General features: G+C 40.2%; 1 protein-coding gene across 2 annotated transcripts in view; it reads right to left on the bottom strand.

Annotated features, from left to right (window-relative positions):
• Window positions 1–10,423: 10,423 nt before the first annotated feature.
• Window positions 10,424–16,575, bottom strand: part of LOC111141093 (secretion associated Ras related GTPase 1B) — a 28,381-nt gene continuing 22,229 nt past the window's right edge. For both annotated transcript variants that reach the window (XM_022493424.1, XM_022493425.1), the window contains 3 exons: window positions 15,047–15,150; window positions 13,752–13,883; window positions 10,424–12,427 (listed from right to left, as the gene is read on the bottom strand). In XM_022493424.1, coding sequence (XP_022349132.1) covers window positions 12,311–12,427; window positions 13,752–13,883; window positions 15,047–15,150 — 353 coding nt within the window. In that variant the 3' untranslated portion in view covers window positions 10,424–12,310. The remainder of the gene's footprint in view (window positions 12,428–13,751; window positions 13,884–15,046; window positions 15,151–16,575) is intronic.

The following is a 16,575-nucleotide window of genomic DNA, read 5'->3' as shown; positions in this document are numbered from 1 at the left end:
GGAGCACTGCTTCTCTGAGGAGGAAGGCAGAATGAAGCCCCAGAGAGTCCAAGAGGGACCCCACTGCTACTCAACTACCAGAGGACTGATGATTCTCAGCCTGGCCCTATATGGAAGCTGGGGTGGAGAAAAACTCAGGTTGTTCCCTAAATGGCTTCGTGCCCTTGCCATCAGCGGTCAGGCAGTCAGGAAAGAAGGCAGCATTTAAGAGTTTCCTTCAGGAGCTGTCAGAGCTGTGTTCCTGGGCAATGGAGCCCTTAGTTACACACGAGCTCCCACCTACTTAGCTTCTCCAGCGCTAGAACTCTTCAACTCGACTTCAGACCCAGTCCCACTAGCGGACGTTCTCTAAAGTGAAGTCCCCGGGTACCGCGCGCTCCCCGTCGCCCCGCCCCCGTCACCCGAACGCCGCTCTCTCATAGGCTGGAGCTCTACCTTGCCGCCCCACCCCGCACCTTGGCCCCGCCCCCGCGCCCAATTTGAAGCGTCGTCGCGGCCGCGTGGGCAAGTGTTGCTTGGTGCTGACCGCTGAGGCTCCAAGTGTTTCCTACCTCAGCGCGAGGTTCTGGGGGTAAGTGGAGGGAGATGTGGAGGCCTCGCCGGAGTCAAGGGGCAGAGAAAAGAGACGCAAGGGTGGGCCTGTCACCCAGTGAGACCTCCAGGAGGAAGGGCAGCAGGGCGAGACCCGCACTGCTGATTTTTACTTCCCCTCAGGTGACCCGAGGCGTTTCCTTAGGTCACCCCCAATTCCTTGTCCTTGAATCAAAACCTTAACTGCCCTACTGGTTCCCCGCCTTATTTTGCTTCACGGACTTACTTGAGACTGATGCAGACTGAATCGTTTTTGCAGTAGACTATACCAACACGACTGAGCATGAAGTTCTGCCTCAAATTTTAAGAGGTTCAGGACGTTCTGACAAGTCAGGGAGCCCATGTTAAGACTTAGCCTGCCCCCAGTACTTCTGCCTATTTGGACACAAACCAGGGGCTATATTTTGTACATAAATGTACATCGTTTTATATATACACACACATATATATATGACTACCATTTTTTGAGTGCTTAGTATATTTTTGCAGTGTTTTTTGTACATAAGTGCACATACGTACATTTATGTACACATTTATGTACATATTTTGTACATAAATGTACATTGTTTTATATATATATACATATATATATGACTACCATTTGTTGAGTGGTTAGTACATTTTTGCAGTGTATTTTCTTATTTTATCCTTTCAACAATTCCTTGGAGGTAGGGATTCTAATCTCCACCTAGGTTTACAATGCTTAGGTCATTTTTTACCAATGAAAAAAGGGCTAAAGGAGTTAAAAGCCAGATTCCACAAACAAAATTTAGGCCTTTATTTATTCCTCACAAATTCAGAGAGAACCAGTGTTTGACCACTTTTTCTACTGCTATAAGACCGAAGAAAGGGGCGCCTGGGTGGCTCAATGGGTTAAGCCTCTGCCTTCGGCTCAGGTTATGATCTCAGGTCCTGGGATCAAGCCCCACAACGGGCTCTCTGCTCCTGTTCCGCCCCCCCTTCCCACCTTCTTGTGATCTCTCTCTCAAATAAATAAATAAAATCTTTTTTAAAAATTTTCTAAGAGGGACGCCTGCCTGGCTCAGTTGGTTGAGCGGCTGCCTTCGGCTCAGGTCATGATCCCAGCGTCCTGGGATCGAGTCCCGCATCGGGCTCCTTGCTCCGCAGGGAGCCTGCTTCTCCCTCTGCCACTCTGTCTGCCTGTGCTCACTCTCTCTCTCTCTCTCTCTGACAAATAAATAAATAAAATCTTAAAAAAATTTTTTTCTAAGAGACTAAAGAAAGCAGATGGTAGCTATAATTTTGGGTATATAGTTGTTGAACCAGTGTGTTGTACACTTGAAACTAATGTAACATTGTGCATCAACTATACTTAATCAATTTGAAGAATAGGACCCACTCCCAAAGCTAAATGTGGTTCATCATGCTGTTATTTTATTTTTTTATTTTTTAAGGGATTTTATTATTATTATTTTTTAAAAGATTTTACTTGTCAGAGAGAGGGCAGAAGCAGGGGGAGGGGCGGGCAGAGGGAGAATCGGACTCCTTGCTCAGGGGGGAGTCAATCCCAGGACCCAAGGATCTCGTGCTGAGCGGGAGGCAGACGCTTAACTGAGGGAGCCACCCAGGCATCCCAATATTTTATTTATTTTAGTCACATATTTTATTTATTGTGCAAGAGAGAGGGGGGCATGGGACAGAGGCAGAGGGAGAGGGCGAGGGAGAGAGAAGCGAGCTACGTGCTGAGGGCAGAGCCTGATCCATGCTCAGCATCCCATGACGGTGAGATCATGGCCAGAGCCAAAACCAAGAGTCAGAGGCTTCACCAGCTGGGCTACCCAAGCGCCCCAGTCATGTAGTTATATTCATAAGTAAGGCACTAGTGTAGTTGAAATGGTCCTGTTACTGCATTGTAATGGCCAAAACCCTTCCTGTGCTAAACTGTCGTAACAAAATGATGCTGCTGCTAAAGTTAAATGTTTTCTGTTTTCCTGGAAATTATACTAATTTACTTAGTCTAGAGCATTTTTACAGCAAAACAGTTGGCTAGAGGCATTGCCTTCTGAGTCTAGTAATTTGTTTTTACAGAGGTGTCACAGATGTGTCTCAGAGGTGGCAGAACTTGATTTGGACCTTGAAGGTGAAGAATTTGGATGAGGCAATGGGGGCATTCCAGGTGAGAGAACGGTGTGCAAGAGGGCTCTTGTTGTGGGCCAGGTGCAGGACATAAAGTGAATTAGGAGGTACAAACTTCCAGTTATAAAATAAATAAGTCATAGAGATGAAAAGTATAGCATAGGGAAGATAGTTAATAATACTGTAATAACATTGTATGGTGGCAGATAGTGACTACACTTACTGTGGTGAGCATTAAGTATAGAATTGTCCTATCAGTATGCTGTATACCTGAAACTAATATAATACGTCATTATATTAGGTATGTCAACTATACTTCACTTCAAAAAATTCTTTAAATTTTATTTATTCATTTATTTATATTTATCTACTTTAGAGAAAGGACATGTGCGTGTGCAAGCACGTGCAAGGACATGTGCGTGTGCAAGCAGTGGAGGGAGGGAGAGAGAATCCTGAAGCACACACCCTGCGGATTGTCAGGCCCTGTGTTGGGCTCCAGTTCATGACCCTGAGATCATGACCTGAGCCAAAATCAAGAGTCGGTTTCTTCACCAACTGAGCCACCTAGGCACCCCAACTTTTTTTTTTTTAAGTGATGACCCTAGAATAGACAAAAGTCATCTTGGTTTCCTCCAGACTGCATTCAGCCTGGTATGGGCTTCCCAGTCCAGATACAGGTCTAGACAGACTTGAACCCAAACCCAAGTGGTAGGAGAACCATAAAAGTGGTGCTGTAACTTGGTAATATTTCTAATCTCTCTAGTTTGTGAAATTTTGCTAATCCTAGATCAAATGGGACTACAATTCCAATACTGAATTTCACCTTTAGTTGCTTTTTTTTCTTTTTTTTTAAGATTTTATTTATTTATTTGACAGAGATCACAAGTAGGCAGAGAGGGAGGCAGAGAGAGAGGAGGAAGCAGGCTTCCTGCCAAGCAGAGAGCCTGATTGGGGGCTGGATCCCAGGATGCTGGGATCATGACCTGAGTCGAAGGCAGAGGCTTTAACTCACTGAGCCACCCAGGGGCCCCGCCCTTTTATTTTTTAAGATTTTATTTATTTGACAGAGAGACCACAAGCAGTGGTGTAGCAGGCAGAGGGAGAGGGAGAAGCAAGCTCCCCTCTGAGCAGGGGGAGCAGGATGTGGAATTCGATTCAGAGACCCCAGAATCATGACCTGAGCTGCAGGCAGTTGCTTAACCAACTGAGCCACCCAGGTGCCCCACATTTAGTTACTTTTTGCTCAAGAAAGCAGTGAACAGGGGCACCAAAGCTGATAAGAGAGAGCTGGGATTTGAGCTCAGGTAAGGTCTGACTCCAGACACCCCATTCTTCATCTCTAGTTGCTTAAGTTAGAGAAAAAGAGACAACTACAGAAAAGAAGAAAAGGTATCCAAAGTTTCTGGCCCCTTAGGCCCTAACCGTTCAGGTGTATTCTCTTTTCATTTAAAGTCGCTTTTATGGGATGCCTGGGTGGCTCAGTGGGTTAAATCCTCTGGCTCAGGTCATGATCCCAGGGTCCTGGGATGGAGCCCTGCATCCGGCTCTCTGCTCAGCAGGAAGCCTGCTTCCCTTCCTCTCTCTCTGCCTACTTGTGATCTCTGTCAAATAAATAAATAAAATCTTAAAAAAAAAAAAAAAAGCAGTGAACAAAAATCTCCATTTTGACCCCTGTCCACCTGTACCTCTCCTCCAATTATTTCTTCTCCTTTTTTACTTTTAAACAGCCTTGAAACCTGTTAGGTAGAAAACCTTTTGACTGCAGTAATGTGTTACCTATTAACCCAAGCCCTTTCAATACAATCAAGGAAGAAAGGTCTTGAGTTAAATTTTGCAACATAAAGAACTTGTTTGTAGTGGCATATTGCCATCACTGAAGTTAGTGACTTTAGTAAACATCTTAAATTACTTGTTATAATGTCCCAAATCAAAACCCACGTTCCAAAGCAAAGCTTACTTTATATACTACGTAATAGCCAGAAAATTATTGAGCCTTGATGTCAAATTTTATTTTTAAATTTTTATTCATTTATTTAAAGATTTTTATTTATTTGTGAGAAAGCATATGGTGGGCTGGGGGCCAGGGTGTGTGGGCAGAGGGAGAGTGAAAGGCAGAAGCTGACTCAATGCTGAGTGTGGAGTCTAACTTGGGGCTCCATCCCAGGATCCTGACATCATGACTTGAGCGGAAGTAAGATGTTTACCTGACTGGGCCACCGAGGCACCCCTAATTTTTATTTATTTTTTTAAGTTTATCTAAGTAATGTCTACCCAACATGAGGCTTGAACTCACGACCCCCAAGATCTAGAGTTGCATGCTCTTCTAAGCCACCCAGGCACCCCTTTAATGTCTAATTTTTAAATAAATCAAGGTTAAGAGGCTTTGTAAATAGAGGTCCTGACCTTTGTCAGTGAACTGCATCCCTAGCTGAACCCTGTATAAGGGATGCCACAGATACAAGGCCTTTTTTTAGGACCTTCGTTTTGTTTTAGGACTTTATAGTTAACAAGTTTTTAAGCAGTCTTACCTTTCTGGTTTTTTTTTTTTTTTTTAAGATTTTATTTATTTATTTGACAGACAGAGATCACAAGTAGGCAGAGAGTCAGGCAGAGAGAGAGGAGGAAGCAGGCTCCCTGCCAAGCAGAGAGCCCGATGCGGGGCTCAATCCCAGCACCCTGGGATCATGACCTGAGCCGAAGGCAGAGACTTTATTTAACCCACTGAGCCACCCAGGTGCCCCAATGTCTTACCTTTCAATAGGAGAGTGGCCACCACCCAAAGGGCTTCATTTACATTTATGTTGTTTTTTAGAAAGTTCCCTATTCCGAGCAAGGTGTCTTTCACATTCTGCAGAAGTCTCTGACCACTGCATTACTTGTACCTTTGAAAAAGATAGAGCCTGGGTGGCTCATTTGGTTAAGCGACTGCCTTCCACCCTGGTCATGGTCCTGGAGTCCTGGGATTGAGTCCCACATCGGGCTCCCAGCTTGGCAGAAGTCTGCTTCTCCCTCTGACCTCTTCTGTCTCATGCTTTCTCTCTCTCTCATTCTCTCTCCCTCTCAAATAAATAAAATCTTAAAAAAAAAAAAAAAAGATATAGCTAAATTCAAGAAAATGAGCTAAATAAACTGGACATTATTTCACATTATTTGTCCTTTCATTGCACTCTATCTTCCTGTTAGTTTCAACTCAACAAATAATTTGAGTCCAGAGGTAGATCTATTTGATGGACACAACTGTAATAGAATCGTGATTGCTTATGTTAAAAAAGCTAGCCCAAAGGTTGTTGTCCTTCTGTACACTGTTGTGGGAAAGGTTAAAGGTAGGAAGTGTTTAAGTCTCAAAAGTAACTCAATAATCCTTACCAAAATGATTAATGTTTTTCTTCACTGATGAACCAGTAATCGTTTAGTGTTATTAGTATTTAGTATTGTTACATCTCTGTTCCTGCTAAATGAAAAATTCATGTACTCTGGTATCAGAAAAACCTGAGAAGCTTGTGAATGATTCAGATTCCTGCCCTCCACCCCCACTCCAGATCTACTAAATCACAACCTTTGGTTGGATTTTTTTCTTTTGTGCTTTTTAAAAAGATCTTCCCAGGAGGGGTGCCTGGCTGGCTCAGTCAGTAGAGTACGGGACTCTTAATCTCAGGAGTTGTGAGTTAGATCCCCACATTGGGCAAAGAGTTTACATTAAAAAAGAAACAGATAAAATAAAATCTTCCCAGGAGATTCTTTTTTTTTTAAGATTTTATTTATTTACTTGACAGAAATCACAAGTAGGCAGAGAGAGGGAGAAGCAGGCTCCCTGCCGAGCAGAGAGCCCGATGCAGGGCTCGATCCTAGGACCCTGAGATCGTGACCTGAGCCGAAGGCAGAGGCTTAACCCTCTGAGCCACCCAGGCGCCCCTTCCCAGGAGATTCTGATGCATACTAACGCTAGAGAACTTTGATGTAGATAAAACCACTGGTTGCTTTATTTTTTATATTTCAGCAAAGTGAACATTGTGTCAGTTCAACTTCAGTTTGCCCTTAAGCTGTTTTCAGGCAAGTTAGGCCTTGGTACTTAAGCAAAGTTTCTTAAGAATCTTTGTACAAAGGGAAAGTTCTATTCATAATTTCAAAGTCCAAGAAATTTCCAGTGAGCAAAATGAAAATTAAAGTTGGATGATAAAAACAGAACTTGACACTAGAGTTTTTCAAAGACCATGTTAGCATTTTATTTTTCTATTCCTGACACTCAAATTCATAGGGGGTGAATGATAATAGAACAAAATCAAAATAACATACAAACACAATTCAATTCAAGAACATTTAACCATCAGTCGTAGCTGTTCTTTATAAAATACATAAAGGTAAACAGAAACATCTTTATATAAATTATGCTTAACAATCTGTATACACTGTGAAACCATTGTTAAAATCCACACTGAGATGCTAGTGCAAGCAGTGGTATACAAAAGTGCAAACAAGGTTAATGATAAAAAGAACTTAGACTGACTTACCATTCAACATACTCTATATTCAGTCAAATACTGAAGTCCTCATTACAGAAAACACTTTGATCACTTTCAAAGTAACGTGACTACATTCACCCTGAGTGCTCTCACCTCAGTATGGCAACTGTATGATGATGAGTTCAGGTTAGGAGTGGCACCAGGGAACAAAGAAACCCATGTGAAGTTGGCCATTCTGATGTGAATCTCTATACTTGATAATGAAAACAATTCCAAAGACCACTTGTATGTCAAAAGCTGTAGAACTATCACCCCCTTTCCCCCAAAATATTTAAAATTGAAATTAATTCAAATTCTCCTTCCCTTAAAGAAGAATTCATCCACTTCAGTGAAGCTTTTCCAAAAATAACTTGGCGTGAAATCACTCAAAAGGCTTTTCCATTTCTGCCCTAAAATCTATTTGGGGCAAGGATGCTCCTTCAACAAAGTTTACTTTTTTATTTTTTAAAAGGTTTTATTTATTTGGCAGAGAGACACAGCAAGAAAGGGAACACAGGCAGGGGGGAGTGGGAGAGGGAGAAGCAGGCTTCCCACTGAGCAGGGAGCCCAATATGGGTCTCTATCCCAGGACCCTGGGATCATGACCTGAGCAGAAGGCAGACACTTGACTGAGCCACCCAGGCGCTCCATAAGTTTTACTTTGGATAAATTTGCTTAGTGTGATTATTTTTGATTCTTTTAAAACTGTAGTCAGGGACGCCTGGGTGGCTCAGTTGGTTAAGCAGCTGCCTTCAGCTCGGGTCATGATCCCGGTATCCTGGGATTGAGTCCCACATCGGGCTCCTTGCTTGGCAGGGAGCCTGCTTCTCCCTCTGCCTCTGCCTGCCACTCTGTCTGCCTGTGCTCACTCTCGCTCCTCTCTCTTTGACAAATAAATAAATAAAATCTTAAAAAAAAAAAAACAACTTAAAAAAAAAAACCTGTAGTCAAAGCCCTGAACATTCAATCAGTGGTATTAAATGCATTAATTACTTAATGTTCTAAATTATGAGAACAAAAATTTATTGGTTCAGAGCTACATCTTCAATATGACTCTTTAGTGACTCTGTAGATTCCCTTCATACTTTAAAAAATATTTTTCTTAGTTATTTATTAGAATGAGAGAGAGAGCATGAGAAGGAGACAGGTCAGCAGGAGAAGCAGACTCCCTGCTGAGCAGGGAGCCCAATGTGGGACTCCATCCTGGGACTCCAGGATCATAACCTGAGCCGAAGGCAGTCGCTTAACCCACTGAGCCACCGGGGTGCCCCCTTCATACTTTTTATCCAGGTGTGGTGTGGAAGTGTGAGAGAGGGATGGTTCTAGGGACCAAGAGTAGATACATGGTTTTAACAAAATCCCAATCACTTTGCACAGAGACACAGTCCCATAATCCAAGACCTGTTCTTTCCTTCCTTTTTTGGGGGAGGGGGGTTAAAAAAGCACTAATTTGCATTTCAAAAGACCAGCGATGGAAGCCATCAGAAGGATACCATATAGCTTTGAGAATTTAGACCTTCATTGAAGATATACTGTTTTCTGAACGCTTAGATTTATAGCAAAAAATAGTAAAGGTTCATAGAAAACCTTTAATGCACCATTAATTTTGCATTAAGGAATTTTTATTTGCTCATCCCTATTTTTTTCATGCTTTCTTGGAAATTTTTGGAACCTTCACCAACTTTTACATAGGTTTAAATTGATCCAAACAATATATTCTAAGTAAAATGAACACAAGATATTTTGAGAGCATTTCCTTCATATTAGTTATTCTCATTGTAGTCTGGTGAAAATTTGGCAATAAATCCTTGCAAACTTGAATCACATAACTATCAAGACTGAAATGCCATACTGAGTCACAACCAATACAGTTTCACAACATGTAAACCCTTCTCCTGATACTCTCAAATCATGTCAGCTAGAATTACACTGTTTTTAATGATGGAACTTGTGAAAATGAGGTGTTTTGAATGTGACTGATCAAATCATTTTGCAGAAGGCAAGAAGCAGTATTATCACAGCTATTACCTTATTTTAATGATTTTGCAAGTTTATGTGCTGGAAAGTACTAGGAAGAAGTGTGAGCTGGTTCAAAACTCAGGAAAAGAAACAACATTGTAAACCACAGTAAATGTGTATATACATATAAGCATACAAAACTAAAACTGACATCTATGCAGGCAGTATCTGGATTCATACATCTTTGGCATTCAAAGATACTGGGTCAACCATGCCAATGGTGAAGATTTTTTTTTCATATCAGAAAATGTCTTGCCCCAATTTTAAAAAATGCTATGCTCTCTCCATTCTAAAAATTCACTGAGCTAAAGACAAACTGGAATCAGTTTAAAAAGTTACCCGAAAATACAATTAACAGCAATCCTTGAAAGAGGTATGGGGTTGAGTGTTTCATTAAAATGAGAAATATAGGCTGAGATCTTGTTTTTTAGAGCTGTAGACTAAAGATTTTAATGTATCTTTTGAGCAGTGCCTGATTTATATGGAATCCAATCTTGTATACATTTTCACAACTTATGGTAAAAGGTACAAAATTAATCTATGTCCCCAATGCTACAATTTACCCCCAAAATACTGAACAGGCGCACATACTTGCACAAGCACGTAGAGAGTACATGTTTTCCCCATGTGCTTTCACTTTTTCTTGCACTTCTCTTAATATGCTTCTCTTGAAGGGGAGCAGTGACTCAATGGATGTGTTCAGAGGAGCTGGAAGAGCGAGATGGTAAGCCCAATGACTAGGGCCCATCTCCCCAGAGCTGGGATAAAAGCCACTTGCTGCTATGTGCAGCTTCATTTCTGAACATTCAGGCCATAAGAATTTCTCATCATTGGGAAAATAGCCACAGTTTAGTTGTGGTCCACAATTGACTTTAATTCTATGATCCCAGTGTCAGAACTAGAATGAGAATTCTGGAATGATATATTTTGTACCAGAAAGCATTTCTCCACTTCAGAGAAATTAGGAGGGTTTTTTTCCTTTATACCAATTTATGATACAAGTAATTGATTTCACAATATCACAATATAAGGAAATACTTGAAGAAAATGCAATGTCCTTCTAGGTGCTCAAGATAGATACCAACAAGAGACAGTTACTTTTAATAAGGCCTAGTTCTGTTTAGTCAGGATATTAGAAGTACTTGATTTATTTTTCATTCGTTTAAGTAATCTTTACATCCAGTGTGGGGCTTGAACTCACAACCCCAAGGTCAAGTCAAATGCTCCATAAAATGAGCCAGTCAGGTGCCCCTAAAAGTGAGTACTTGAATTACACATGGCAAAATAAACCAACAGGTTGATATGTCATCTCCTCCTTTTCCCATGATGCTAGTGATGATTCTAAGCAGGGAAGAAGCTCTTATTTTCATTTGAAAGAAACAGAAGAGCCATATTACTAAAACCAGAGGTCATGTTGAAATAACCTTGTTGATTTAGCTAACTGGTGATTCCTTCCAGTCATATCCCTTAATCCTTAATCTGTCTCAGATGTTCCATTATTAATGATAGAACTAGAGTAACTGATTTGGAAAAGAGCTAAAGAAAACACTAATTCTGATATTAAAATTATTCTTTATGGAATGGAGCAATCTATTCTCAATGGAACTAGTTAAATATACTATAAAATCCTGGTTTATAACCAAGAGAGAACTAACTCTCTTAAGTTTGAGTCTTTAAAAATACATATTTGGCACTTATCTTTCAGCTTATTTTAGTAATTATGGGAATCTCAGAACCTAATGGAAAAGAATTACTCAATTTCTTAGAAAATTAAAGTGCTCTAAAAGCTACCTAAAACATTAATCTATCAGTGAGGCTTGCAGATGCTATCACACAGCAGGCATTACTTGTAAAAACAAAAAAGACTTTGTGCTATAAATATAAAGTAAGAGCTGACAGCAATTAAGAAAAAAGAAAATCGAACACAAGCATTCATTTATTTCTACTGAGAAATAAAATATGCCAAACAATGCAAAAGACCTATAGGACAGGATCAGAATCCCCACGCAGCTCAGACGGCAGAACAGGCTTCCTTTCTCCTCACACAGGCCTCTACAATGAAACTACGCACAAGGTGCTGTGCTACCTGTTGCATCATTATGTAAAAGGGAGTGGGGAGTACCTCTAAATGTGGGGACACTGGTGCCCGTCACTATTTTTGGTGAAAAGGCACAAATGACCAAACTGGGCACCGGTAAGTTGGAATACTTCAGAATCAGACAACTGGAATGGAGCTATAGGCCTGTCAGACCCCAAATTAACCCTGTGTTGTACCAGAAGATGTGCTTTTCTTCAAGAGACCAATCCCACAGAAACTAGGAGGTGGATCCCATCAGCATTAATCATGGTAGCATTACTGTGACAAATACACGCGATGCAGAGAGAAATGTGGTGTAAGGTGGAACCAAACACAGTGTGTCTTCTGGTAAATGCAAAAGCTTCTAGAGATTTACACATTATCCTAAAAATTCTGAAGTGGTCTCCTTGCCCCACAACCCCCTCATACGTATGTTATTAAATGCTCAAAATGTCAGAACATACTAGCTAGATAAGACACATTAAAATGAAACACCTGCCCAACAAAGATGCCAAACATCAGGGTGTGTTTTATTGCATGACGTTTGCATAAGAAAAAATATTATTGAAAACTGTAAGGCATCATGCAATCATCAATAACCTAATTATTAACTGTACACTTAAGATAGGTGGACATATAATCTAAAATTTAAAAACTAGTTCCAAAATAGTACATAAAAATTTAACATGATGAGCTTTTAAACATGGTTTGTATTTGTAGCTTCACGTTGTTAAAAAGTGCTTCAAATGTACTGCTGGAAAGTTGTTCTTTATAAATGGCACTGGGGATAATGTCAGATTATAAACTGTATAAACTATTTTTATGGAATTAGAAAGCTAACATTGTGATACTCAAACTTGAATCAGTTTTCGATTTGCACTCAAATTAAGTTGATATAATATTAATAATCTAAAAAAATCTGTTTTCTAACCAACAAAAGTCTATTGAATTCAAGTTATGCATGTTGAATGGATCAAATCTATGAGTAGGCCTGAATGGTGAGACCTGGAACCGATGCAAGTGGTTGTTAATCAATGTACTGTGCCATCCAACGGAAACCTTCTCCGTAACCTTGCCTTTTGAGCACACTGCACATGAAAACTTCTAAGGGTCGGGCATTCAGTTCTTTTAGAGATACATTGCCCTAGAAGGGAAGACAGACATTATATTATGATGGATGACCTCTTTATGAAATAAAAGCTCCACTTTACAGCTGAATTGCAGCTTCTACATCTCAGAACAAAGGGTGACTGTGCTTAAGCCTCGGGTGTTGGGCAGACAAGTGCCTTAGACACACAAGAAACCTCCTCCTCTCACTCAGTGGGAAAGAGGGGAGTTTGTGAGGCACATAAAAATGAAAACAGTCTTTGACTTGGAAAAATTTAAGTTACCCAAGCCGGCTTCACTAATATTAAAGACAAACCTTTCTGAGTAGGTTTATGACTAAACAAGGCATTTCCTAAAAATGGGGAGTTGACTTACTGAAAAGAAGACACCGAAAACAGACTAAAGTCTACCCTAACACCAGAGTCTCCTTCAAAACAGTGCAGTATTTCTCTACTCTGAAAGAAATACATATAAACCAAGGACATTTTGTTTGTATATTCTGAGATTTTTCTATACCAAGGTCTCTCCCTCATACAAATTGACTGTAAAAATTGACTGCAAAAATAACGCATTTTGAAGCTTATTATAAAGTATTATGTTCAGGGGCGCCTAGGTGGCTCAGTTGGTTAAGGGTCTGCCTTCTGCTCAGGTCATGATCTCAGGTTCCTGGGATTCAGCCCAGCATGGGGCTCCCTGCTCAGCAGGGAGTCTGCTTCTCCCTCTCCCTCCCCCACCCCCTCATGCTCACTCTCCTTCTCGCCTATAAATAAAATCTTTAAAAAAAAAAGTATTATGTTCAAAAAATCCCCCAACACTCCTATGTTCAAATTTACATTTTATTTTTATCTCTGATGAACTCAGGGTCTAAATACACTATTGGAATGCTTAAACATTTAAGTATATTATTTGGGGGCTAATTCTGAAAATCTATGACAAATCAAACTTTAAAAGTTTTCATTTGGTTTCCCACAAGCATGAGTTTTGACATTCTTGTTATCCCCAAGAAAAGGTTTCATTCAGTGGTAGAAAGAAAACACATAAAGACATTTAAAGACCCAAATGTACAAATGAGTTTTTATGAAAAAAATAATAATAATGGGCATATGTAGTTGGACAACAGTAATTTAAAAAGACATTTTGTTGTATGCTTGAAACTAACATTATATATCAGTTATACCTCAAAAAAAAAAAAAAAAAAAGGCAGACTGCCAGTTGGACTAATCACCATGATTACTGTTAGTGCTAATATTGGAATTAAACTATTTCAGAAGATAAAAATAAGTAAGACATTGAACTGAAAGACCTTTACACCGTCAAATGAAATATTCACACTAGTCAAAAAAAAAAACTGTTTTATTTACCTTTCCTGTTGTCTGACCATATAAACCAAACATCTCTCGTAACCTCTCTTCACTGATGGCTTCAGGTCTGTCAATCTTATTCCCAAGAATCAGTATAGGCACATTAGCAATGGTTTCATCTGTCATTAGTGACTGAAACAAAACAAAATGAAAGACAAGATGTTGATATGAAACTATCTGAAGAGCGCCTTATGACAAGATACCAATGAGTATCAAGGACTCATTCTCTACCATAGCATGTCAGTTCTGCCAAATTTCATTGACAAACTTTTTGTACATTTGAAAGTAAGATCTGGGGTGCTTGGCTGTCTCAGTCAGTAGAACCTGCAATTCCTAATCTGAGCCTTGTGAGTTTTAGCTCCAAGCTGGGTGGAGAGAGGAGTTAAAAACAAAAAACAAAAAAAACTTAAACACACAAAAAAGTGAGCTCAAAGAAACTGTAAGCTCCTTGTGTAAATGCTCAACTCTGCTGCTCGCTCTGTGAATCACTAAGGGACTCTAAAACAAACACCTTGAAGCTGAGCAGACCTGGTTTCAATTCTAGTTCTACTGCTTATGAACTGTGAGATCTTGGACAAATAAGCCTCAATGAAGCTCAAAGCGAATTTGGAATAGTAGCACCTACCTTATGGAGTTGATCTGGGAATTAAATGATATAATATACATGTGCCTGGCACAAAGTAGGTAGTCAGGAAATCCCTGACCCTGTTCCATGACCACAGAACCTACCTGGACTTTGCCACATGAACAATTATTTGCCTGCTCTGGGCAGAGGCACAGTCAGGTCAAATCACTGCTTCCTCTGTGGTCCCAGATCAAGCCCTGGCCTTCCTGGCTGATCCTGAGCCACTTTATGAAGCATCTGACCTGGGAGAGGGGGAAGAGTAGTGCCTACACATGCCTCCACTCACTTGTAGAAGTGGTGACTAAGATAGCATGTTATACCATTTCCAGGTTCCGGCCAACTCCTGAAGAAAATGGCATCTAGGATGACCAGGGACTCAAGACCAAGGCACTCCAGGTATGCCACAGACATGAAATATACTACAAAGGTACACTGCACAGAGTGAGCTTAGGTCTTCAGGAAGAAAGTCTGTGCTAGTATGTCCTCAATAGCTACAATTACTCCAAGCTACTGTCTCTGTGTTCTAAGCAGAGTTAACCACTGAGCTCCATAAATTGCCAGGAGTTGTATCAGAGACTACAGAAAATCTGCACTCCGATACTTAGATCTCCAACCTATTTCTTCAAGCTTACCAGAGTGATTCAGCTACGTTTAGTTTTAGTTAACTTACATCAAGTTCTTCTTTTGATTCTAACAGCCTTTCATGGTCTGCACAATCCACCAGAAATACAATGCCATTGATAGCAGGAAGGTAGTTTTTCCACACTCTTCGAGCTAACAAAAACAATCAGGAGTTAGATTTTATTTGCCGGTCAAACCTAGCAGATGGTTTGATGGAAGAGTCCAACGAGAACCCAAGTTTAATTATCCCTTAGCTGCTACCACTTCACTATATATTCAAATTCATCTTTAACCCAGGGTTGCCAAATTTTCCCAGAGGACCAAGGAAGGCTTTCCTTGATGTGAGCAAGTCAAATATTTTACTCTGCTCCAGTTCTCCCAAGTTAGAAGTGGAATTATTATTTGCTACTAATGGACAATGATGCACATTAAATTCACTGGATGACTGCCACTATTTTAAAAATTTATATGCAATATTCATTTTCTGACATTTCAAGTTTAGCAGTTATTTTGCCACTGATAAATTCGGAGTCAGTGAAAGGAGGAAATTAGTGGGTACAGATTTGTTAAGTTAAAATAATAAACTGTTACAACAGAAATTAACTGAAGTCAACAAAACCTTTAGGATAATTTTTCTATGACATTATTTTTAGAGAAGTTTTAGGAGTGCCTTAGGGGTAAGCAACTTTTTACTGACTTCAGTTTTATATCTTAAAAGCAACACAGAAATTAAGTCTCAGACTCCATTAGGTTCCAATTCTCTCTAACCATTGTATTCTGGAGTATTTCATATATATTTCAAATAATTATAATGTCTCAAATGTGCATTCACTAGCCACAACCACCAAAATCTTTTCAACTATTTGTCACAGGAGCTTTAGAATGCCCACCAACTTTATAATATTCACTATTTATGAATTACCATATGCTGGGTACTGTCATGTCTTTTGGGGGACATAAGAAATACATTTGAGTTCCTGAAAGTTTAGTAGAGGAGGTAACACAGTCTTTTCCAAACTTGTAGACATTTACACAAATGCACTAAGCACCATGGAAATATAATTGAGAGCATTCCCAGGTGAGAATGGGAGGTAGCCACACGTACACTGGGCCCTGAAGGTGGGTTACTTATGTGCAGATGGGGATGGCATGTGCAAAAGCACAGAGAGGAAGAACACCAAGAGGGTTTTGTTTGGTTGGAGAACAGAGAATAGAAAAGGGAACAGGGGAAAATAAAGACTCAAAAAATAAACTGGGATCAGATTATAGAGATCTCAAATGCCAGGTCAATGAGTTTGGCTTCCATTTTGTAGGTCAGCCATTGAAAGTTTTTAATACAGAGCAGTAACATCATAACATGATTATGACAATCGGTGAAATGTGGATTAGAGCAGAGGACAGAGGCTAAATTTAGGTTACATGCTTTATACCAAAAGCAATTAAGACTTAAACTGACCAGGAGTATCATGAAAATCACTTTGGTTTAAAGCTTATCTCGTGGTGGGACGCCTGGGTGGCTCAGTGGGTTAAGCCTCTGCCTTTGGCTCAGGTCATGGTCTCAGGGTTCGGGGATCGAGC

This window comes from Enhydra lutris, unplaced genomic scaffold, assembly GCF_002288905.1.
Source record: "Enhydra lutris kenyoni isolate GAN:26980312 unplaced genomic scaffold, ASM228890v2 scaffoldscaffold5, whole genome shotgun sequence".
NCBI classification, from domain to species: Eukaryota; Metazoa; Chordata; class Mammalia; order Carnivora; family Mustelidae; genus Enhydra; species Enhydra lutris.
This window is presented reverse-complemented; position numbering and strand designations above follow the sequence as displayed.